We start from the raw sequence: 23,753 nt of genomic DNA, 5'->3' as shown, positions 1-23,753 counted from the left end.
TATGTATTTATTTTACTTACAAATTCTTATTAACCACCTTCCCAGCCCCTGAGGATTACACAAGGCAGTGTACACAGTAAAATACAACTCATGCATCGATGCAGAATGAGATGTGTGTGTTTAAGAGGGGGTAGTTGGTGGTGAAGTGCTCCACAGCAGTAGAAGGATCTCTATGGTACAACAGTAAGTCCTTACCTCACCCAGTTTGTCCTTGCCCCCTTCATTGACCACATTCATGTTCATTTCCGTGACCTCCTTAAAAAAGAGGTCACGCACCTCTACAAAGCCCTGGCTGGTCGGAAGCATCAGTGCGTCTAAGATGGAAGCGATGTATGGCTGTATGTGATTCCGCACACAGATCTCTGCTTTGGAAAAGACAGAAGCTGCAGGAGAGAACACACCAAAAATGACCCGGGCTGCTCATTCTGCAATAGCCCCTGCATCCCCACACATCCAGTACTGAGCCAGCCTCGGTCTGCTCTCTCATCTATCAGGATTATAGTGGGACATACATTTCATCTCAAGATTCATACCCAACCACAGAGAGATCCAGCATCAGGATTCACACCCCTCCAAACTACTGTTACTTGTAACCCATTAATCCCCCTGCTGACAGTCTGCACCATTAGATCGACCCTCATCCTTTTCTGATTCTTAACAAGCAACATTCATTGACTCATGAGCTTGCCAGAGGGAGAAAGCAGCTGCTCCGAAGAGTTTCTGGTCCCATTCCTGACATCCTGAAACATTCACATACCACGGATTTTGTTGGCGAGGTGCTCCTTTGATGTGATGATCTGATCCATGTCTGTGCGAATGGTGCTCTCCATGGCTGACCGCGTGGACTCGCATTTGCCAACTATTGCATCATACCGAACCTTGGCCTGCTCTTGGACCATTCGGTAGACTGTATCGGAAATCTGCAGAGAAAGACAAATGGAAGAGTGACGGTGCTTTACATCCCTACTGCAGTCTAATCTCAATCCCAAAAGCTCTACATCAAATGACTAACCACTGAACTGTCTGTGAAGTACCCATAGAGGCAATTTTTAAACTATCTGGGCTATGTACAGATTTTCTAATTGTTCAAACTGTTTATTAAACTTGAATACAACATATGCGACAAGCGGTTACTCTGATACTCGCCACATATAATAGAAAATACAATGCATTTTTGTTTCTGAATTCATTCAAAAGTGAACACACCCATCTAAACCCCTAGAGCAAACCAACTCCCTCCTCCCCCCCCACACTCGGCAAAGCACCAAAAATCAGGTTCCATTACTCACCAAATCAACTATACAGACTGTGTCCAAAATCCCGTAAAACTGCACAGTGTATAAAAATAAGGCAATATTCACACTAATTTATCATTAAGCACAAAACTACGGACCTTAGCTGGAAAATTTGAAGATACACATTCCAAGTTTGTAAGAAAACTTTTTGTCATTTACTTAAACGACCTGCCCCCATTTTTTCCCCCCAACATCAACTCATGGAAGGCATTTCTCCAGTCACAATATGATGGAGCTTCCTCTGATGTTTATATCGAGAGAATACTCTTTTTACCCACCAAACAGGCTTTTCATATTAAAAGCCTATTACCCTTACCTTATATATGAAAAGAAGCAGAATGATCAAAAAGGCCACCCTCAGGGGAAAAGGAAATATTTTGCCCAAGCATGGCTTCAAAAAAAATTAATTCCTTTCCAAAATTGTTTAATGGGCTCACAAGACCAACAAATATGACCCAACCTCCCTCTCTTTTGCATTTCTGACAGATATCAGTGGTAACAATACCAGCCCTATACACCCTTATGAGAGCAAGATAAACAATAGTTAAAGGCTTAAATCATGTCTCCCTCAATTTCACAGAGGACACTAAAGTCTTGATACAACAAAATCCCACCCTCAACTATACGTCCAAAAGTACTATGGAGTGTTCACTGTTCCATTTATCTAGCAAAGACAGACCTTAAAAGCTGAATTATCAGTAAAGATTTATAGAGCCAAGAAATTCACATCGTCCTAAAATCCTCAATTTGAAAGAAATTTTCCAATTGATCACAAAATACCTCTTGAAGGAAAACAGCTGGCAGACTATCCACGTAGTGCCGTAGTTGTACATAAGCAAACTGATATCTGTCTGTAAGATCAAACAATTGTTTTAATTCTAAAAAAGAAAGTATGTGCCCATCAGCCCCAACAACCTGATGTAGATGGGTGATCCTCTCAGCTCTCCAAGAAATAAATACTCTATACTGGGACCCTGGTGAGAACTGTGGGTTCCCACTGATCTGTAGGTATGGAGCTATTAAAGAAGAGTGGCCTAATTGGGCACTCCGTATACACCAAGTCTCCCGAACAGCCAAACAAAGAAGTCCCAATTTTAAAGGAGTATAAAATCTTTATTCTGAACATGTAAAACGGTAAATGTAAGGGAGCAACCAAGACTTTATCAATCTCTATATATCTGTATCCCACAGTCAATCCCTTAGATGTCATAGCTGACATTCCCAGTTATACTGCTCTATATCTGGAAGTCCAAGCACCCGAATTCCCATTAACCAAGCCAGTCATAGCAGAGATCTCCGACCCTGCCACAAAAAGTGAGATAATGCTCCATACAGTACCCAAATGTCTTTTTAAATTCACAAGAGCAATACCTGTAGTATGCATAGCCACTTGGGAAAAAGAACCATTTTGAACAAATTTACCCTGCCCACTAGGGAAAGAGGGAGATTTTGCCAGAACTTAAACTTAGCCTTCGTCTGGGCTAACAGACTGAACATTTATGTTTAAATCTGTTTTATTAATTTTCAATATACAAACAGGCAATGTTACAAACTAAACTCAGGGACACCGGGTGTGTCTTACCAGTGTCCCAACAGATATCAAAACCCCAACTTCCCACTGTCAACCCCCTCCCTCCGGAAGGCTACAAAAGGCAGTTCTCAGTTGGGTCCCAAAAACTTCAGTCCCAGAGAAGTCGTTCAAATGCAGGCTTCGCGCCCTATGTGGAAGTGACTGAATGTATAGGTCCCAAATCCAAAGAAAGGAGTTGGTCTTCTTCATGGTATCCACCTGATCCACATATTTTTCAAAAAAAGACAGATTATGAATCAAGATCTACCACTGTGAAAGTGTAGGAAGCAGACGAAACATTTAATTTCTACAGCTTAGTAACATCTGAAGTAGATTGATCCCCAAATACTTAACTGGGGTCAAGATTTTTCCTTTAAAATGGGCAGGAGACTCATTTAAGTTGCACCTGAGGGGCAGTACTTAAAGCCTCAGATTTATCCAAATTAAGCTTCAGTCCCGAGACTGTGCCGAACTCCATAAACGCCCACATTAATGCTTGAAGTGAGTCAACAGGGTTAGTCGAATGCACTAGCATATAGGCAGCAAACACAGCTATTTTAAATTCAGAGGCTCCGATAGGAACCCCTCGAACTGTGTCTGAATAATGAATCCACCTCAAAGGCTCTAGAGAAAGAACAAATAGAGGAGAAATTGGACATCCTTGTCGAGTACCTCACTGTAGTTCAAACTCCTCAGTCCACACCCCATTAATTAAAATGGATGCCCAAGGTGCGGAATATAGACGTTGAACCAACTTCAAAAAAGTACCCATTATCCCCACTTTCTTTAACACAGCCAAAAGAAAGCTCCAATCTACGCGATCAAAAGCTTTTTCCACATCAAAACTGATGAGAAGGGAATCCAATTTGGAAGATTTAACCACCATCAGGGAGGCCAAAATATTTCTGGTATTAACCACAGAGTTAACTGTGTTGCACAAACCCAACTTGAATCTCAAAAATAAGATTCGGTAATAAAGGAGCCAATCTGCCATGATCCTAGCTAGCAGTTTCATATCAAAGTTTAAGAGGGAGATAGGCCTATAGAGATCTTTACCAGGCTTAGGGATTAATGCTTTATTGGAGTCAAAAGAAAATGTACCCTCCTCTATAACCTGCGCATACATATCCAGAGGAGCTGATATTTGATCACTCAGTTTGTAAAACTCTACGACATATCCATCTGGTCCAGGAGCTTTATACAGTTTGGCCTGCTGAATGCCAAACAATTTCTTATAACTGTATTGACGCATTTAATCTAGCCAACTGGACCTCCATAAGGTTAGGCAAACATACAGTTTCCAAATATTGATGTATAGATTCTGAATTAATCTCTTGTTTAGTATAATTCCCAAAAAAGTTTTAAAATACCTCTTGTATGTGCCATTTAATATTAACAACGATACCCGAGATATATTTAATGACTGCTATGTATTTCTGTCCCTCCCATCATTTAATTAAGCTTATCAGTTCACCAGTCTTGTTACCATATTGATGTAATTTGAATTTATAATACAAAATGGATTTCTTTGCTCAATGATGGATAAGTGTATTCAAAGCCACTTGCTCTAGCCCCCTCAGTATGCATATTCGTTAGGGTTTTTCTGGCATGAGTCACCTCTTTTCCTTATCTAAGAATTTCTTTATCTAAATTCTCTCTTTGCCGAATCACAAAAGAGAATCTCTCCTCTTTAAAACTGCTTTAGCGGTTTCCCAGAACAAAGTGGGATTTGACTTATGTTCCCCATTTAACTTCTGAAAATCCTCCCACTTAAGTAAAAAATGCTTAAAAGAATTATTCTCATAAAGATGCACTGGGAATTTCCAGGTTCGACTATCATCCCAGGGCACTTACCATTGTAAGTTAACCCAAATTATGGCATGATTGGAGATCTCCAGGGGTCCAATAAATTCCAAAAGTAACTGAGAAAAACTAGTTTGGGAAAATATTAAATAGTCAATATGAGATTGTGTGGCATGTACTCGGGACATGAGTGAAGTCATGTTCTTGTGGGTGCAGGATGTGCCATACATCCAGCAAATTAAAGACACTGATAAAAGTAAGGAATACCCTTATGCTGTGACAAGCGCTGCATCAAAGACCCTGTAGAACAATCCTGTAAGGAATCCGCTACTACGTTAAAATCGCCCCCCCCCCCCCAATAAGTTAACCAATATGGATTCATGCCCTCTTATCAATTATGTTTTGGAAAAAAAACTGATCGTAAACATTAGGTGCCTTCCCAAATAAATAGATTCTATTTAAATTATCACAAAACGTCCGTCGGGATCAGCAATGATCTTCTCAGGGTTAAAAGATATTCGCTTATGAAATACACACCACCCCTGCCCTCTTTGTTCCAGAGGATGCCCCAATTACTGCCCCCACCCCGTCTCTCTGCAGTTTGTCATGTTAGAGATCTGCAAGATTTTTATCTATCTATCAAGTTTTATATACAGTCGTTCGGTTTCGCCATCACAACAGTTTACAAAGGATCGATTTCTACAGTTGTACATTTGTTAACATGGCTTTTTTTAGACATTCTAGTATATATTCTTTCAATGAGTCATTCAGGTATAGGCTGGGCTCTTCTGGTAAAGTCTTTAGCGTAGTGTCATTAGGAGATTTTGGTAGGCTTTTGTAAACATCCAGGTTTTTAGCTCTTTTTTGAATGTTTTTAAATTCTGTTGTGTTCTCAGTTCTGTTGGGAGGGAGTTCCAAAGCTCAGGGCTTCCTAGGGATATAGCTCTCTTCAGAGTTGTGGTAAGTTTGTGACGGATTGGTGGGATTTTTAGTAGGCCTTTGTTCGCTGATCGTAGATTTCTATTTGGTGAGTATAGTTTTATGAATGCACTGAGCCAATTTGTTTTTCATATATTATTTTGTGAATTATGGATAGTATTTTGTAGTCAAGCCTGTATTTTATTGGCAGCCACTGTAATGAAATGAGGGTTGGAGTAAAATGATCGAATTTTCTTGTTCCTGTGACTCTTATAACACAATGTCTGCTTTTTGCCTTGCTAAAGCCTTGAGAACTTTATATCTTTTCACTGGGGAACCAATTCCAGCCACATTCTAAGATATAACTCTGAAGTGGACTTTACTCATATCAACATCCTGCAGTGAAACACAATCGGAGAAAAATACCATAACAAGGAGAAGTCCTCCCAGCGTAGGACTCCCCGAACAAAAATTCTGAGATTTTGGTTGCTCCCAAAACCCAATATAGGAAGTAAAAGAACCCCATAGAGTATGATGCAGCCCTCACAAATCTCAAACCCTACCTTTTCTCCCCTCAAAACTCACCCATGTACAAAAGCCTTCCCAAAAATTCAATACCCTCTCTCACTAAATACTCCCCAAACCCTTTTTTAGATCCCCCCAGTAAACCAAGCTCCCATTAATTCCCAATGCCCCTCACAAAGAGGGCCAGAGATCACTCTTGATGCTTAAAGAACTTCCCAGTTCAACCCCCAAAGCCCAACCCCACCATTCTCAAACTAGCCCCAAATAGAAAAAAACCCAATGCAATCGGTATCCAGTGTGACAAACAGTATTTATATAGCCTAGCTAGCTCAAATAGCTTATAATGTAAAAATCATTGTCCATAGGCATTGGATACTGCCAAAAGAGCCACATTGGCTCTTGAGATGACCAGTCAAATCTCCAGTACAGAATACGTCTCAGACAAATAACACAACACTGGTGAAATAGCAAAAAGGTTTTTAGTGAACAAACAGCAAATAGGTGTTCAGGGTTCCAACTTGATGAATAGTAACCAGAGAGTAGGTCGGGAAAGTGACAAACCTCCAAAACAATCCCGCCAGCAATCTTTCAACAAAAGAGATCCAAACAAGGAAGTTTGCCCACGGAAATGATCATGGTGCAGGCAAGTCGTTATTCTTTCAGAGAAGCAACTTTGCTTACCATAAATGTTTTTTTTCCTTATATAGCAAGATGAATTAGCCATGATGACATACAACATGTGGGTGTGATGTCATCTGGCAGCACCAGACCGACCTCTTTCTTAGCTAGTAGAGCTTTTGCTCTACTTAACATGTGTGGGAATTTCCACTCAGACATTGCCTCGGAAGCCCCCTCAGTCAATTTGAGAGCCAATACTAGCTAGGTAGTTGACTCTCCAGAGAGGCGGGGAGGTATTGAGAATGGTTAATTTATCCTGTTATCTAAGGAAAACACCATTTATAGTAGGCAAGCTTGCTCTTTCCATATACAAGCAGGGCTTAAATTAGCCATGACACGTGGGAAGTCCTAAGCAGAGGGTTGCAGCAGTGTTTACACTGAAAGTTAACTTGGACCCCACCATGGGGCATAGACTACTGGCTGAATAGGCTATCAAAGGATGACAGTAAATTTGGATAAGCAGTTTTGCATAAACTGTCCAGACAGCAATGGGACACAAAGGTGTGTACGGACAATCAAGTTCCAGCTTTGCAGATGTCTTCAAGAGGTACAGCTTGTAGATGAGCCACTAATGCAGCCATGGCTCTCACTTGATGAGCCTTAATAGCGTAATCTGGATGCCGGCTAGGATATAACAATGTGCAATACAGTCCGCTAGCCACTTAGTCAATGCCCGTTTGGCCATCCAGTCCAGGTGATTTGCTACTCTTTAGTTTGTCAATCTGGCCTAACACATCTTCCCGGTTTCACAGTGATTTGGTTCAGTTCGTCTGACTCACCACCCTTGAAAACCATCTCCAGAACTGGTATCTCCCAAACATCCTCATTAGTAAACACAGAAGCAAAGAATTCATTTAGTCTTTCTGCAATGGCCTTATCTTCCCTAAGAGCCCCTTTAACCCCTCGGTCATCTAAATGGTCCAACAGACTCCCTCACAGGTTTCTTGCTTCAGATATATTTTAAAAAGTTTTTATTATGAGTTTTTGCCTCTATGGCCAACTTCATTTCAAATTCTCTCTTCGCCTGTCTTATCAATGTTTTACACTTAGCTTGAATATGCTTATGTTTTATCCTATTTTCTTCAGATGGATCCTTCTTCCAATTTTTGAAAACTTTTTTTGGCTAAAATAGTCTCCTTCACCTCAGCTTTTAACCATGACGGTAATTGTTTTGCCTTCCCTCCACCTTTCTTAATACGTGGAATACATCTGGACTGTGCCTCTAGGATTGTATTTTTAAACACTTAACCTTTGCAGCTGCACCTTTCAGTTTTTTCCTAATTTTCCTCATTTTATCAGAATACTAGGGAGATCCCTCATAATCTGGGCCCACTCTGCATAATATATGCGAAACATCCTCCACTGGTATCACTGTGGAGGGTGCCCACTACCTGTCCTTGGCTTCTTAGCTTCGCAAAAGGACTGGAATTTCTCGATGTGTGTGCAGCTGAAAACCTGACTCTTTACCCTTGTGTTGGTATCTGAAATGTTGCCACCTAAAACCCTGCACACCAGTCAGCCCTTTACCAATTTCTCTAAGTTTTCTCCGAAAAGGAGTCTGTCCGTCCCCCCCCCCCCCCCTTAAGGAGTTTACATAGGTGAGATTTTGATGCAGAGTCTACGGCCCAACTACAAAGCAGAGGAGCCTCCTGGTTGCCACCCCGGAAGCGCCTGATCTAGAGATCAGTCTAATTAGGTCATACATTTTATCGGCCAAAAGTCCACTGCCAATTCCAAGTGAACAGTTTCTTGATTCTCAGGCAACTGATGAATCCAGCATATGGCAGCCCAGGCCACATAACCCCCACAGATCAAGGACTGGACCACCATGGCCCCTGTGTAGAAGACCTGCTTAAGGACTACTTTCATCACCCTGTACTGAGGGTCCTTAAGGGCTGTACCTCCTCCTATGGGAATAGTAGTTTTATGGGCCACTGCTGACACCAATGTGTATCTGTGGATTATGCAACTTGTTCCTTTCATCAGCAGGGAGGGGATACAATTTCCTCCATCCCCCTGAGGGAATTCCCATTTGGCCAATACTATTTGTCTTAAGCCTTGCACAAAAGAAGAGGTCCTTGACAGCTTCCTTATCCCTTGTAGGATGATGTCACCATCTATCAGGTCATTTGCACTTTCCAAGGTCATTTGCACTTTTCAAGGTCACCAGTACATTGGAAATAAGGAATGAGAGCTCCTCCTTTCAAAATAGTCTGAGGAATTTTCCTCCTCCAATGAACACTGTCCCTTCCCCGGGAGCTCAGGGGGTGCTCTCGGCAATGACTCGTCTGCCAACTCTTCCTCTTCAGAGTCCAAGATGGTAGTTATGCCAGGAGAACCTTTCAGTTTCAGCATATCCCATAGACATTTAGAGGCCCCACTTCTGCCTTCCATGGACCCCTGGTCCATGGATCTAGAATCAGCCACAGAACCAGGTTTCTGCACAATGCAGAAAGCCTGGTGCATTGTCACTACAAAATCTGGAGAAAATCCCATAGGGTGGGCCCCTGCCAGGCCCCCAGTGGGGATGGATCCAAGGCCCTGTTCTAGGTCTGTCAACTTTATCCCCAGGCCTTCCCCAGAGCCCCTTCCCCCACAGAGGCCATCAGGCCTAGCTGCACTGGAGGCAGCCCTTCCTCCTCCCCTAGAGCAAAGGGAGCAGCATTAGTCATTGACCCAGCCTCCTCCCGTGGCCCTTCCCCAGCTCGAAGGGGTTCCCACTAGGCCACCATCATGCCAAACAAAACAAGTCAGCCATGCAGGAGTGGCACCCTATTTAAGTTAATCTACTCCTTTTATTTCCCGGTTTACTATATTTCCCTAGGTTAATTGAATTACTTGTTTACAGTAAATTCCTGATAAATGCTGTATCTTATTCCTAATCATGTAAACATTTGTACATACATTTAAATATACATACACTTAAAAACCGCTATGTCACACCCTGTGCACAAATAACTACACATTCCTCATAGAATTCAACCATACAGCACACATAGCAAACATATATTCAAATAACAAACCCTCATCAATTGCAAAAATTGCAAACAGATTTTTAAATACAGTGTGTACAGAATACAGAGATCATAATGTTTGGAATGCATAACCTATTTTGCCAGTGTAGCAATAAATGTTCGATGCATCTTATGTTCTGCTTCTACTGCAGATCAGGTTTCAAACAACTGAAGCAACCTCTTGAAAATAACATCAGCAACCACCTTGAAACTACTACTCAGCTACAGCGCAAACCCTTACCACCTTGTCCTTTAACTTGGACTGTGAATGAGTCACATTCACAGGAAAACGAACGCTGATTCATCAGCCTGCCCCCATTTTTATGGTGTGCATACAGCATATTACTCACTGCTTAAACTATAGAAAAAAAAAAAAGTATGAAAAATGCTGCATTAAACCTCAGTGCCATTACACATTATTACCTTGCCTTATTCCCTCATACTGGAATCTTTCCAAATGCTACGAGAATCAAAACGAGGCACTGCTCAAAATGGATATTTATTCCACAGAAGATGGAACACATGTGCTGCCTAGTGCCAAATCAAGAACCAAGATCCCAGCTTCCTCTCTCTCTGTGCTCTTGTTTTTTTGGTTGTTTTATTTAAGGTTTTATTCTCCCCACCATATCCAGAGCAGCAAACAATGTGCTGGGGCCCTAAGGCGGGGGGACACTAGAAGACAGCCAGAGAGTGAAGAAGCCACCAATCTTTTGTTAGAAATAAGGCCAGGTCCACAAAGACCCTCTAAGAAGTGGGTCCTCTTAGGAGGATCCTCAATCCCTCAGGAGCAGGGATCCATTCCTAGGTGCCTGCAACCAAGGAAGTAAGGGGGGAGGGGGTCCCATCTGAGAGGAAACTGCACTGGGGGAAGGCAACCCTGAGAGGTTGTTGGCCCAGGAACTTCGTAGACTCTTACAAGGCTGGGGATGCACCCCCGACACTGGGCGTGTTCCAATCAGTCCCATCTACACTTGTCTGGAGCTGCTGGAGACAGGACTGGCAAGAGCCTACGACTACTCCCCTTTTATGGCCAAAACAAGGTCATCAAAAAAAAGGGGTGCACCCTTTGTCTCAGTATTTCCCCATTCCTCAGCTGCTGAAGTGTAACGGACTGGTCTAACAAGAGGAAAAGCAAGGAGTCCTTCCTTTCCACTGATTTTCTTCCATTTGTCTGTTATAATAAAACACTGAAATTCTAGGGAAAAATAAAATAAAAACTGAAAACAAAGGTCTCTAGATATCAGGCATGGTAACTCCTCCAAATGGTAAACCAAAACTGGGATTCCTTCAATTCTACTACTAAATTCCCAAACCCTGATGCATGCAAATGGGCTTCTCTTCTTAGAGTGATGTTAGAATTCCAGTTTTCAGTACATGCTCATTTTTACTTCCAGGACATTTAAATTACACAGACTCCCTGGTTAAAACAGAGCAGAAACATCTTCAGCTCATCAGGTCAGCCGGGGCTAGGGATGCTGCAGAGGCAGCACTCACAGCGCCGGGACCTGGTGGCCAGATTCTAGGCTCATGACTGCAGAATTCTGAAAGTAGCCTTGATGCTTGGCCCCCAGCTCAGGACCATCACTGCAATGACTGGACTAAGCAATTGGGAGAGGATACAGAACAGGGAGGAATATCCCAAGGTAGCTGCACGTGAAGGCTCACCGTGCCAGACCCTAGCCCTAATTCTGACTGAACTGGAAGTACAAAGGGGCATAAGGACCCACAGAGTCATAAAAACTACAAAACTGAGCACACATTAGTCTCCCTCTTACAAATTAAGACAAACAAATACAAGCCAAATGAAATGATGGACCTGATACACAGCTTCATTTCCGGAAGCTCAGTCTATTCCCCCCTTTCCCATCTGCAGCAAAGCCAGCTGTGGAGAGCATCAATGCTCTAACCAGCAGCCTCGATGGTGCAGGAGAGCACGCAGACCTCCGCCCTCCTATTTAACATCTGAGCTGTGTGTGTAAGAGGGGGGATTATGGGAAGCATTAAGACCTCTCACTGTCCCATGTAATGGCTTTTCACCTGCACCTGCTGATCTTTCTCCGGATTACAGGCTAAGCCTCTCTCCCCCCATTTGGGCCTATGAGACAAGTTCTATTAGGTAAGCGCAGTCTCTCCTTCAGTCACTAATGCTGTTAAGAGAACAAAAAAAAAAAAACTTAGTAGGGTAGTCAAAAACCACTCCTTCCCTCTTACCACTGGGTTTCCGTTTCTGAAGGCTTCAGTTTTGTGTTGGGTGGCACGCACAAACGGCATCACCAGGGTAACCAGGCACAGTAACGTGACCAAGAGATGAGATCAGAGGAAAAGGAGATACTTATCTCAAGCCATCAAAAGGAGAAGAAACACGTCTAAAATACCAACCGTCTGTCAGACAGGATCACAAATCTGACTCAGGCTCAGAAAGAAATGAAGTCATATTTCCTTTATTGCCCCACCACCTGACAGAGAAGAACTTCCACACTAGAGAAAGTCCAAGAATACAACACTTTCAAACGGGAAGATCTCAGACACTGGGTACTATTCCCCAGTACATAGAGGGCACCTAGCTCCCACTTAAACTAGTCCAAGAGATAAGAGAGCAATGGTGCCTTGGTAAGTGCACCCTTTAAAGCCGACTGGCCATGGGGTGGGGGTGACATTTTCAATTCATTTCCTCAGGTAAGGACCACCCTTAACCCAGCTAAAGGAGGCACTGGGTTGCACAATGCTTGTACTTTTAGCTGCATTAGGAGGTGGTATTCCCTGTGGCGTGTTTAGATGGGGGGGGGGGGGAAGTAAGACATGTAGATGGTTTTAGTTCTGTGTGTGTCATTGTACATGGGTACAGCATGTACAGCAAAAGTTGAGGCGACTGCAGCACTTGTCAAGTCAAATTCCCTGTGTACTTCCACTATGAAAACCAGCACAAACCCCGCTGGATAAAAAGTACTCACTTTGGCAGCGAAGTGGGCAGTTTGAAAAATGTCCTATTAAGATTCATCTCAAACCCTAAGATCACAGATTTATCCCCAACCCCATTTTTGGAGCAAATCCCTTGACTGGAACTAGTTTGTCTTGTAGAACAGGCTGCGAGTATGGTCTTCCGCGATATCTTTCTAATAAAGAGATGTTTGCCAAATAGACTGGCTCTGTCTTCCTCCCTTCCCCAGCCCATTCATCTGTCCTCCTCACCAGCATCCATGCTCGCTGTCTATCTTGGGATTTGCCCTTCAACTTTGGACCAATCACGTTCTTCAGCTCTGGGATCAGCTCTTCCATCACCAGATTACTCAAAACCTGCAAGGAGGAGAAAAAAAAACAAGACCAAAAAAAAAAAAACCAAACAAAATACACACCTCTCATGAGTCCATTACCTATTTTTAATCTTGCTCACACTTCCTCGCCTGACCTCCCCCCTCCCCCCCACAGCTTCCATGTCTCTCCTCAAACTCGAAGCTCTCTGTTCAAAAAGCCAGCGCCATGACCACAAACCACTGAAGATCCAAACACCACCGGGCCCATCCCAGGTTCATACTGAAGAGCACAGTCAGGAGCTCACCATGCAAACCAGCCCAGCCAATCTCACCACTTCTTACCACACAGAGGGCAGGCCAATAAGGTATTAGATATAGAAATGGGAAGATCTCTTTTGAGCTAGAAACAGCAAAGTTGTGTTTATTTTTGGCACTCAGGGAGAACAGTTTTCTGAGTGACCTAGCTGGGTGACTACGGCATGCCCTATATGCATCAAGGGATGTTCCCAGTGAGGAGGGGGCATAGTTTTAGATCAGGCAGAGAAGCCATGTGTATATTTGATTTTCAAAAGCCATGCATGCTGTTGTGCCCCAAACCACCGCCTGCAGAAATAACAGGTCCAAAGCAAAGCAATTTTGAAAAGTGAAACTACCCGGGTAGTTTCCCTTTCTAAATTTGCTACAAGGTCTGTGGGTATAAAAGTGCCCACAGACTGGACTGCAATGCAGGCTATTGAAAACTTTCCCCTTTCTGATTATTACAGCCTGCACTGCTCTGCATGGTATATTTTTGCCTTGAAAGGGGGCACAAAAACTCCCCTTATCCCCACCTCACCTGAACTTCATTACCACACAGCATGTCCCAGGTCCCGTACTGCTCCTTTGACTGGCGATACAGCCTGACGGCATCTGTGAAAGCTGGGGCCTCCACTTTGGAATCCTCCGAAATCCCTACAGAAAACCACATTTTGTTGAAGGAAAAGAAGAAACAGTTTTTTTGTTTCGAGTTCCTGGCTAACATCCCTTCATACTTGAGTCTTCCGGCCCAGGCGGAACCTGCTCTAATTCACTTTGTCATCAATGGGACTTCAGGCCAAGGTGCTTTAGGTTGAAATTCATGGTCATCAGGTGGTTTCCTAAATTGAGACATGCAAATCCTTTCCTTGCCCAGTCACAGTACTCTGGCAAAGGGGGCCCCTATTACACCCTGGGTTCAGCCAGAAGTTGTCACTGTAACGTGCAAGATGGAACTTCCTCAACTCCCTCCAACCTACAAAGAATCCAGTGTTCTTCAGATGGCATTTCATCTTGCAACTCAACCATAAGACCCTGAATTTCAGATTCCAAACAACAATGTGAAACACTCTGCTGTATGATTACCAGGGATAATTCAGCCTGCCTTGATATTAAACTCCAAGTCCACTTTAGGGACCTGTAAAGAAATTAGAATTACAAATTCCTCCATCCGAGACCAAACCAGTCCCATATTAGCCCGGCATCATCTGGTAACAGTGTGCCACAGAAGTAGGAACAAGTGGGTACTCCATGTGTCGTCTCTCTTGTTAGCAGGGACATTCTTCTGATCCAGAAAAATACAAAAAGAAAAAAAAAATCAAAGAAAAACAGACTGGATCCAAAAAGAGCTTGTGACAATAGGGTTTTAATTATAAAACTCAGGTAAAAAAAAAAGAAAAAACCCCCACACCCCAAATTTATTTATTTTTTTTTTTTTAATATATAGAAGGAAATGTGGACATGTACATGAACTGCGAGGGTGTAAATACATGTATATTTCTTCCCAACCCTACTCACGTTTACATACACGCTGGCACACTTACAGCACACACATATCCCTTAACTTCCTCCGCACAGATCTACTCAAAGGAGCTGTATTCTAACGCCCAGACCAATGTGTGTCACACTACGCAAACAGATGTCGCCTTGCAGAGGAGCGAGCACTGAGCGAGTGTCAAAAATAAATAAATATGTATATAAAAGATGAAAAATTTCCAGCAGGGGTTGGAAGATGTGCATGAAAACAAAATGTTCCCAATATGCCCTTGCCAGCAAATCCCACATCCTATATCTAGCATTTTGCAGTTCATATGCAAGTGTTTTGATCATCACTCCATGAGGAGCAGAAATGTCATGCTGTGGGAAGATTCATTTGAAACTATGAAAAATTTCACATCTGACGGGAGAGAAAAAGGTGGGGGTGGGGAGAAATGGTGTCAGCTATATTTTAGTCATCAGGACTGGGGGAGAAGTCTTGTAATTCTTCATGCTTTGACACCAACCTAATTTTGTAATGCTTCAGAAGGCGATTTACTAACCATTCTTGTTCCCACCCCAAAATGTGCAGGATTCCACTCTGGGCAATGCCAGGACACAGTGGCTGTCTTTGTCAGTCCACAGTTGTAATTACGCTGCAGATCCTGGCTCAGTAAAAAAAAAAAAAAAGGGCCACAGTGATTAAGCTGAGAAGCAGTCAGTACAACTCACGTGTTCCTGAATCTGCTTCATTTGTGCAGATCAGAGCTCAGCAGAGACGTAAAGAGTTGCAAAGGGTGGGGGGGGGGGGGGGGGAAAGCTGAGGCAGGGAGAGGAGGGAGGCGGCAGCAGCTCTTACTGGTTTCAGACAAACAAGCCTGACAGGGCTGAACTATGGCGCATAGCAGAGACACTAAACTTGTGGCTACATCCCACTCATTTCCTGCATTCCACAACTGCTCACAGACATCTGGCATCTTGCAACCACCCAGGGATATAGTTGTGTCCCCTTCCTTGAGTAGTCAGCAGTATCCTCTCTATAGCAGTCAGTGGTACAATCCCCAGACTGTTGTCCTGTCCATGGACTGCAAATGAAGTAGATAAACTCTTCAGTACTATCCTCTTCCACCATCTCCCCCCCCTTTCTTTTATGATCTATCATTAGTGTGACCAGATATGCAAACTGATGCCCAGTGATGCCGTTTTATGTTCTTAATGTATGAACAAGTGTGCGCATAGGCTCCTGATCTCGCACAAGAACATTTTATGGCATGACAGGTTTATATAAATACTGTCCATGTTAGTACATCAAATATTGCATAATCAACAGGAAAGGACAGTCATATTTCTAATACCAGAGATTCTGTTCTATGTTTGTCCTTCCCATATCTGGCTAATTCTCCCCGCCTCCTCTGTACCTCCTTCCCTCAAATTCTGGTTCTTGTTAGCAGCTCGTAGAGCACCGTGCAACCAAGGCAAATCCTACAGGTCCCAGGTGATAGCTTTATTGGGCCTTAGGAAAAGCCTCCACATTATGGTGGGAGTGTGTGTGTGTGTGTGTGTGGGGGGGGGGGGGGGTCAGTATTGCTGCCCTCTCCTGAGCCCCATCATAGATCTCAGGGAACTAGCATGCCAGTAGAACCCAGCAGGTCAGGGTAGAGCCATGAGGTAGGAACAAACGTTTCTCTGTGTGTCCTATTAGTAAAAATATGATTGTAGATTGATATTTTGTTTATAAAATCAGTTACTTATTCCAGAGGATACATGCTGCAGGGTGTCCTTAAAACGCAGTTGGTTTCAACACTTTAGATAAGAACAGACACATGATCCCAACCAGCAGCAGGTAGTACCACCACAACCAAGATACCAGGTCTGTATGGATGAACAGGACCACCCCAGAGTTGGGAAACCACCCTGGGTATTACTGGTTGGTATGGGTGCTTCCTAAAGCTTTGTTTGTCCAAGTTGTTCTAAACTGTTAAAAGCTCCTTTTAAGGCCATCTGATTTTAAGGTGCAGCACATTAAAAGCGAAAAGTGACCACTAAAGTATTATTAAAATGGAGAACGCCTTGATTTAAACATACCAAAAACTAAGTGTTCTCAAGATAAATAAAATTGCAGCTTTGAAAAGAAGTCTGTCTTCGCCTGACCTTTATCATAAAGCAGAGTTGCTGCCCTGTAACAGGTGGTCTCCAAGGACAGCAGGATGTCAGTCCTCACACATGGGTGATATCATCGAATGGACCCCCAGCATGGGTGACATCAGGGGACATCATCGAATGGACCCCAGCATGGAAAACATGTCAAAATTTCTAGAATTTTGATTGAGTCTCATTGAGCATACTCAGCGTGCATTATAACCACACGTCCACGTAGGGTCCCCTTCAGTTTTATAATATAGAATTCAAGGATAAAACAAGAGAAGAAACCCACATAGTGGAAACAACTCTGCAGGGTGGCAGGCAGGTTTTGCAAGGACTGATATCGTACTGTCCCCAGAGAACACCTATTACAGGTAAGCAACTCTGCTTTCTTCAGGAACAAGCAGGATGGCAGTTCTCGAACATGGGTGAATCCCTAGCTACAGGCTGCCCCCCCCCTGCTCCCCAACATAAAAGGGGACCAACAAAGCACACAATAAGTGTCAACGGGCCCAACAGTAACTAATTTTGTTGGTAATGGAGGGGGGGGGGGCGCAGCCTGCACACAAACAGGCCCTAGGCAGGAACAAAGTTGGGTTCTAAACCTCAAACAAGTTCCAAAGGACAGATTGGCCAAATTTGCTGTTGCATCAGCCATCCCTATCCAAACAATGTGATGTGGAGCGCTCGCCACACATTCACATTGCAACTCTGCAGATCTCCTCCATAGGAACTGCTTGCAAGTAGGCCACCAATGCTGCTATGGCTCAAACAGTAAGCCTCGTCATGGCCCCCTAGATGCAGTCCTGCCTGACTATAACAGATCTGATCAATAGTGTGTACCTGATCGCCAGGAGCTCCAGGAAACCTTTTGATAGAGTTGTTCCTGGGCAGACCATAGACTCACAGTCCTGAGTCAATTACATTAGCTCCCTAACCCAGGGTGGATGCATCCATGGTGAGGAAATTTTGAGTAGGAGCACTTTGAAAGGAGATCCCCCATTCCAGATTTGAAGTTACTCGCCACAGGATAAAGAGTCCCAGAGAGACAAGGTGACTGATGCAAAACCTGGAGGTTTTGCATAGCCTGACATTGCTGTGACCTTAGGGTCCATTGGGTCTTTCCCATATGTAAATGTGCCAAGGTAGTGACATGAATTGTCACGGCCATATGGCCCAATATCCTAAACATGTGCCAAGCTGACTTATGCTGGTTCTGTTAAATCCCTGCTGCAATGGTCATTGGGCCGATGGCCCTTTGTTGAGGCAGGAAGGCCTTGGCCTGAGTAATGTGTAGCAGGGCTTTATTAAAGTACAATTGAGATGATGGGCAGAGAAGGGATTTTGAGTAGTTGATGACAAGCCCTAGTGTCTTCAACACCCAGATGGTGGAGCACATGGACCTGTCAGCCCCCACCCGAGAGGTGCACTTGACTAGCTAATCATCCAGATACGGGAAACTCAGTCTGCGAAGGTGCGCCACTACCATGGCCAGGAATTTCGTAAAGATATGCGGGGCACACACAAGCCCAAAATGGAAGAACATGATACTGGAAGTGCCGATTTCCCACCATGAATTTGAGATACTTCCGGTGACTTTGTAAGATCTCAATGTGTGTGTACATATCTTAGATCTAGGGAGCACAGAAGGGGGTCAAGGTGCCCAGGGAAACTATCTTGAAATGTTCTTTTTTTGATGAATTTGTTCAAGACCCTTGGGTCTAAGATGGAATGGAGTCCACCTGTTTTCTTTGGTATCAGGAAGTACTGGAAGCAAAATCCCCACCCTCTTTGCACTGATCCCAGATTTGGGCCACCGCGTCCTTGATCTTATCTCCAAAGAGATTCTCTCCAGTGCACAGCATGTTAGCAAGTTGCTCCTGCACCTCTGGTCTGAGATCAGAGGCCCTCAGCCATGCAAACCTGCAGGCACTGATTCCTGCTGCAGAGACTCTTGATGCAGTTTCAAAAATATAGGTTGAGCAGACCTTGGTTTCCGCACTCCAGGCCCTTATGCACCAGCGACAGAAGTGTGCCTTGCTGCTGCTAAGGCAGTTGCTCGGCAACATTCTACACCTGATTCCAGATGTCCTGCGTATATTGGCTCATGGTATGCGGCTATGCAGGCAATAAGCATAGCCCCCTGGAACACCTTTCCCTCAAGATCATCCATCATTCTGTGATCCTTCAGCAGGGGCGCTGAGGAATGGGTCTGAGAATGTTTGGCCTTCTTGACAGCTGATTCAACTATCAACAATTGGTGGGGCAGCTGACACTCATCGAATCCAAGAACCTTCTGGACGAGATAAATCATATCTGCCTTCCTGTTCAGGGGAGGCACTATGAGGGGGTGTTCTCGCATCCTCAACAGCAGATCCATAAGGATCTTGTGAACTGGGACTGCCATGGTCTCCTTGGGAAGTTCCACGAACTGGAGGATATCTAGCATTTTATGCCTGAAAAGGGATGGCTTCTGCCATCAATAGGACAAACCCTGCGAAGGCGAGGTCCCTCTGGCAGCGACTTCCTTTGCTCCTCAGGAGAAGATGGATCTGAGAGAACACAAATCAGAAGCATCATCAGAGACCATGAATGAGTCATCTGCCCAGGGCTCATATGTGCCCTTATCCCACTGTTATCGACTAGGGACGGGCCCTGGTCACTGTGCCTTCACCCAGCAGTGCAGGCACAAATGGAACTGGATGCAGAGTCACAGGCCCCAGTGCTTTTGCTGGTCTGGGGGAAAACTTCCTCCTCCGATGAACCAGCAATGATGATCAGAGTAGCAAGAGGCGGTGGCAGTGCCTCACAGGGTTTCGATGCCGCCCTAGGAACCAAAGCCGGCTGAGGCGGTAACACTAATGCATGCAGAGATTCCAAACAGTGGCTCGAGGAGTAATGGCAGTGCCACCTCATTGAAGGCTGCGATTCGCCTTTTCGATGGCCATCTGCATATGCCTCTCCAGTTTCTCCTTGATCTAGAACTTTGGAGGTGTAACTAGATCCTCTTCAGAACAGAGAGGAGAATCGGTGGCTGGTATCGGGACCAATAGAGTGACACACCCCCAGCATCAATGAAGGACTGGCTCTCCTCACTGTAGGGTTGCTTTGGAAGCATTCCGGCAGAAGCTGGTGCATCCCTGTGCCAGGCGCCATGCATCAACAGGGGACAGATATCAATGACTCTGCGGCTTCCCGCAATGCTCAGCATGAGCCTTCCTTGGTGTCAAGACTGATGACCAGGAACCAGACATCCGACACGGAGGAGCACAACGATGGCTGATCTCTGGCATACCCTTCAGTTGACAACCTCACCGATGTCAATGGCTCAGTGTCCATCGTTGCAGCTCAGAGGTCCATAGATGCCGATGCATCAATCTACTTCTGCCCAAAGAGGTGCTCATCTTGTTGAGCCGGATCTTGTGTCCCTTTGGGGTCATCCTGGTGCACTTGCTGCAACTCCAGATGTCATACAATGCCCCAAGACATCTATTTTATTTTATTTAGAAACTTTTATATACCGGTATTAGTGGGGACATCATACCGGTTCACATAATAACTGAAAGTTTGGAAAATACATTTCAACAGGGAGAATGAACCTGGGCGGGGGTAAACCAAAAGGTAGTAGGAGGATAGAGAAAACAAGGTGGTCATAACAAAAGAAAATAATTTACAAATTTACAATGAATGTCTGTGATAAACATGGTCCTTGTGTACTGGGAGCATTGTTTAGAATCACAAAGTGGACTTGTCTTGAAATAAAAAAGGGCATGAAACTGAAATCAATGGCAATGACCATCAATGGCTGGCAGGCACCAAACACACCAATACTCTGGGGGTATCGACCACAAAAACACAAAAAAAACCAAACACCACCACCTTACCGATAAACATCGAAAACCTACCTAGAACACTAACAGGAGAACTGGGGGGACCGTGCGCTGACTGCACAAGGCAGTGAAATGAAAAATCGCAAAAACGTTTTTGAAAAGTAAGCCAAACATTTAGAAAAGTGATGCTTTCACGTGACTGAGACGACAGGCTCCGAGGGGAAAAAAAAAGGAGACCAAAGGGGATCCTGAGAGGATGCATGGTATAATGCATTCTGAGCATGCTCAGAGGCTCAAAGTTCTAGAAACTGACATAATGTTTCCTTGCCGGGCTCCATCCGATGATGGTTACATGGAATAGACTTCCTTTTTGGGTACTTGCCAGGTTCTTATGGCCTGGATTGGCCACTGTTGGAAACAGGATGCTGGGCTTGATGGACCCTTGGTCTGACCCAGTATGGCATGTTCTTATGTCATCTATGTGCGAGGACAGTCATGCTGCTTGTCCTTGGAGAATTGTGCCTGCAGAAGATGGTTACCCAACACCTCAAAATATATGTTTCAGTTGACAAATAGCTTTTTAAAGATTTGACCAGAACAAGCATATTTAACAGCACACAATACAGGATGATTTTCAGAGGCCATTTAACATTTTCATGCTCAGCAATGTAAAGTCCAGCCTCTCCACTAAACACACACACACACACACACACACACTTTTGTTCTTGAGAGAGGATTACAGCAGGATGGGCGTGAGCACATGGGAAAACCAACCTGCCCCACCCTGCCCACATGGGCCAAGCAGCCAGGATTCTGCGACTCCCCCCCCACCCTGCCTGCCCGCCTAGGCATGCGAGGTGTTCCTTCTGCCAGCGACCTGTCACAGCAGGATGGGTGGAGCTGGAGAAGGGCAGCAACTCCAGCTCCCTCCCAACAGAAGCAAAAGCAGAGTAGTCTCAGCTTTGACAGACAGAAAAGGAGAGAGTAAGAACCCAACTATGTGTGACAGCGCACTCCCATTTTCCCAGCTGAAGGCAGAAAAATGGCCACTGTGGCTATCCCTGAGGAAGCCCGCAGCATTAACGCAAAGAAAAGAAAATACTGAATCATTTGAGTTTCCAAGCCAGACCTCAACTTGGCTGGTGTCCAAAAGTAATTTACCAGTCAGACTGGATGCCTGCCCACTCCCCTCCAGATTTTCTCTCACCCTCCAAAGCAGTACTGTAGAGTATTTCATTTGTTCAGTCCCAGCCTCTCCCTGCCATACAGAAGCACCGTCTTCTAACTTCCAGATCGGAGCATTACTGCCCGCTGCACTGATATTGAATGCCAAGGGCAGCAGAGTGAAAAAATTCAGGGGTACTGAGTGAGTGTCTAAGCATCACCTAACCCAGCTTGGGAAGGCTTTTTTTTTTTTTTTTTTTTTTTTTTTAAATTTCAAAACAAGCTACCCAAAATCAAGAGGGTGGAAGTAGTGAGCTTACAATGCTATTTTTATTTCTCCTTGAAAGTCTGAGGCCTTGTTTCTGTCTTTCCAAAACAGGATAATTCCTCCAAATCCATAAACATGATTTTATTTATTAAAAAAAAAAAAACATGTTAACTCCACCCCCCCTGCATCCTCTCATCAATTTCAGAGGAAAATACTCCCCATATCCAACAGCCACAGAAGCTCTTCCCATTTACTTCCCGCACAGCTCTCTAAACCCAGGCAGGCCCAGGGCAGAAAATTAAAAGCCAAATGTTTTATTCAGCACATTTTAAAACAACCACCAAAGCCTAAATGGCCGGAGGAAGAGACGAGCTGTCATTGTCGCACCATTGGTGCTTTATCACCCCCTCTCCAATCATGAAACAGGGTCTTTCTAACCTGCATGGGGATTAGCGCTCTGACTCCATTTCTGCTTACTGGCCCTACCCTGGTGGAGGACAGGTCAGCATTCATCCCTAGCTTTCATAAGTGAGTATTCTCCCATTGCCTCTGGGCAAGACAGGCAAGAGTATCTTCTGCACAGAGAAATATTACAGCTCCAGTTCTGAAACATCCCCTCAGTACCGAGGCTCTGCTTACCATTGTTGGCGTGTCTCACAGAGTCCTGGAAGACAGCTGTCCACTTCACATGCTCCTTTTCTGTCATGACACAGAAGTAGTAATGGCGGGCATAGGGGTGCCAGAGGATGATGGGAAACTGGGTGGCACACTTCAGAATCTGGGAGCTGCTGGATTTGCCCTTCCCTCCTTTAAAACACAAAAGAAATTAAAGAAAAAAATATTAATGAAGAGGGTAGCAGGGAGAGCGGAGGGGGAAGAGATATCATCCCTCTCTCCAGGATGTGGTAAGATTAGACCTACAGCACCCCACATGGTGGAAGAAGAAAGAATACCAGGAAGCCCACGATGCTGCCACACACACAGAACATGTGTGAAACATCTTAGCAGCATTGTCCATCCTGCACCATGATTTTACCTACACAAAAATGGCAGACATGACATTGCACCTGCGATTGCCTAAGCTGTGAGCCCTTCCATACCCCTGCAATCCATTCACTAGCTACTCCTCATGCACAACACTTGGGTGTGATATGAGATGCTGCTTGACTTGATTTGAAAGAAAGGTAAGACCTTTTCAAAGCTCCTTTCAGACAAGCATTAGCATGAGATAAAGAACTTCACAGAAAATAAATTAGCAATATATACAGCAGCGCCTAGGTGGTGACAGCAAAGACAGTTTAAGCAAAAGGATTTGTTTATGTATGATGGCTCTGAAAGTCCATACATTACTCCTGCAGGAATTCTGCCTTGCACACCTGGGCAAAGTTTAAGCAGAATTCTCCTCCTGTGCAGAATTCTGCATTTGTCTCATAAAATTAGGTACAGGGACCAGGAAGCAGCAGCAGTGTCATTGGCTTGCACAGGCTGGCAGAAAGGAAGGAATAGTGTCTGTGTCAGCTGGAAG

General features: G+C 44.3%; 1 protein-coding gene across 2 annotated transcripts in view; it reads right to left on the bottom strand.

The window, feature by feature from the left end:
• LOC115098164 (niban-like protein 1) overlaps positions 1–23,753 on the bottom strand; it is a 165,686-nt gene that overhangs the window by 18,748 nt on the left and 123,185 nt on the right. For both annotated transcript variants that reach the window (XM_029614545.1, XM_029614546.1), the window contains exons 5-9: positions 22,868–23,035; positions 13,890–14,005; positions 12,993–13,097; positions 758–920; positions 196–383 (exon numbers count right to left, since the gene is read on the bottom strand). In XM_029614545.1, coding sequence (XP_029470405.1) covers positions 196–383; positions 758–920; positions 12,993–13,097; positions 13,890–14,005; positions 22,868–23,035 — 740 coding nt within the window. The remainder of the gene's footprint in view (positions 1–195; positions 384–757; positions 921–12,992; positions 13,098–13,889; positions 14,006–22,867; positions 23,036–23,753) is intronic.

Source organism: Rhinatrema bivittatum, chromosome 8 (assembly GCF_901001135.1).
Source record: "Rhinatrema bivittatum chromosome 8, aRhiBiv1.1, whole genome shotgun sequence".
Classification (NCBI taxonomy): Eukaryota; Metazoa; Chordata; class Amphibia; order Gymnophiona; family Rhinatrematidae; genus Rhinatrema; species Rhinatrema bivittatum.
The sequence above is the reverse complement of the archived record's forward strand: the minus strand, read 5'-3'. Positions and strand labels throughout refer to the sequence as shown.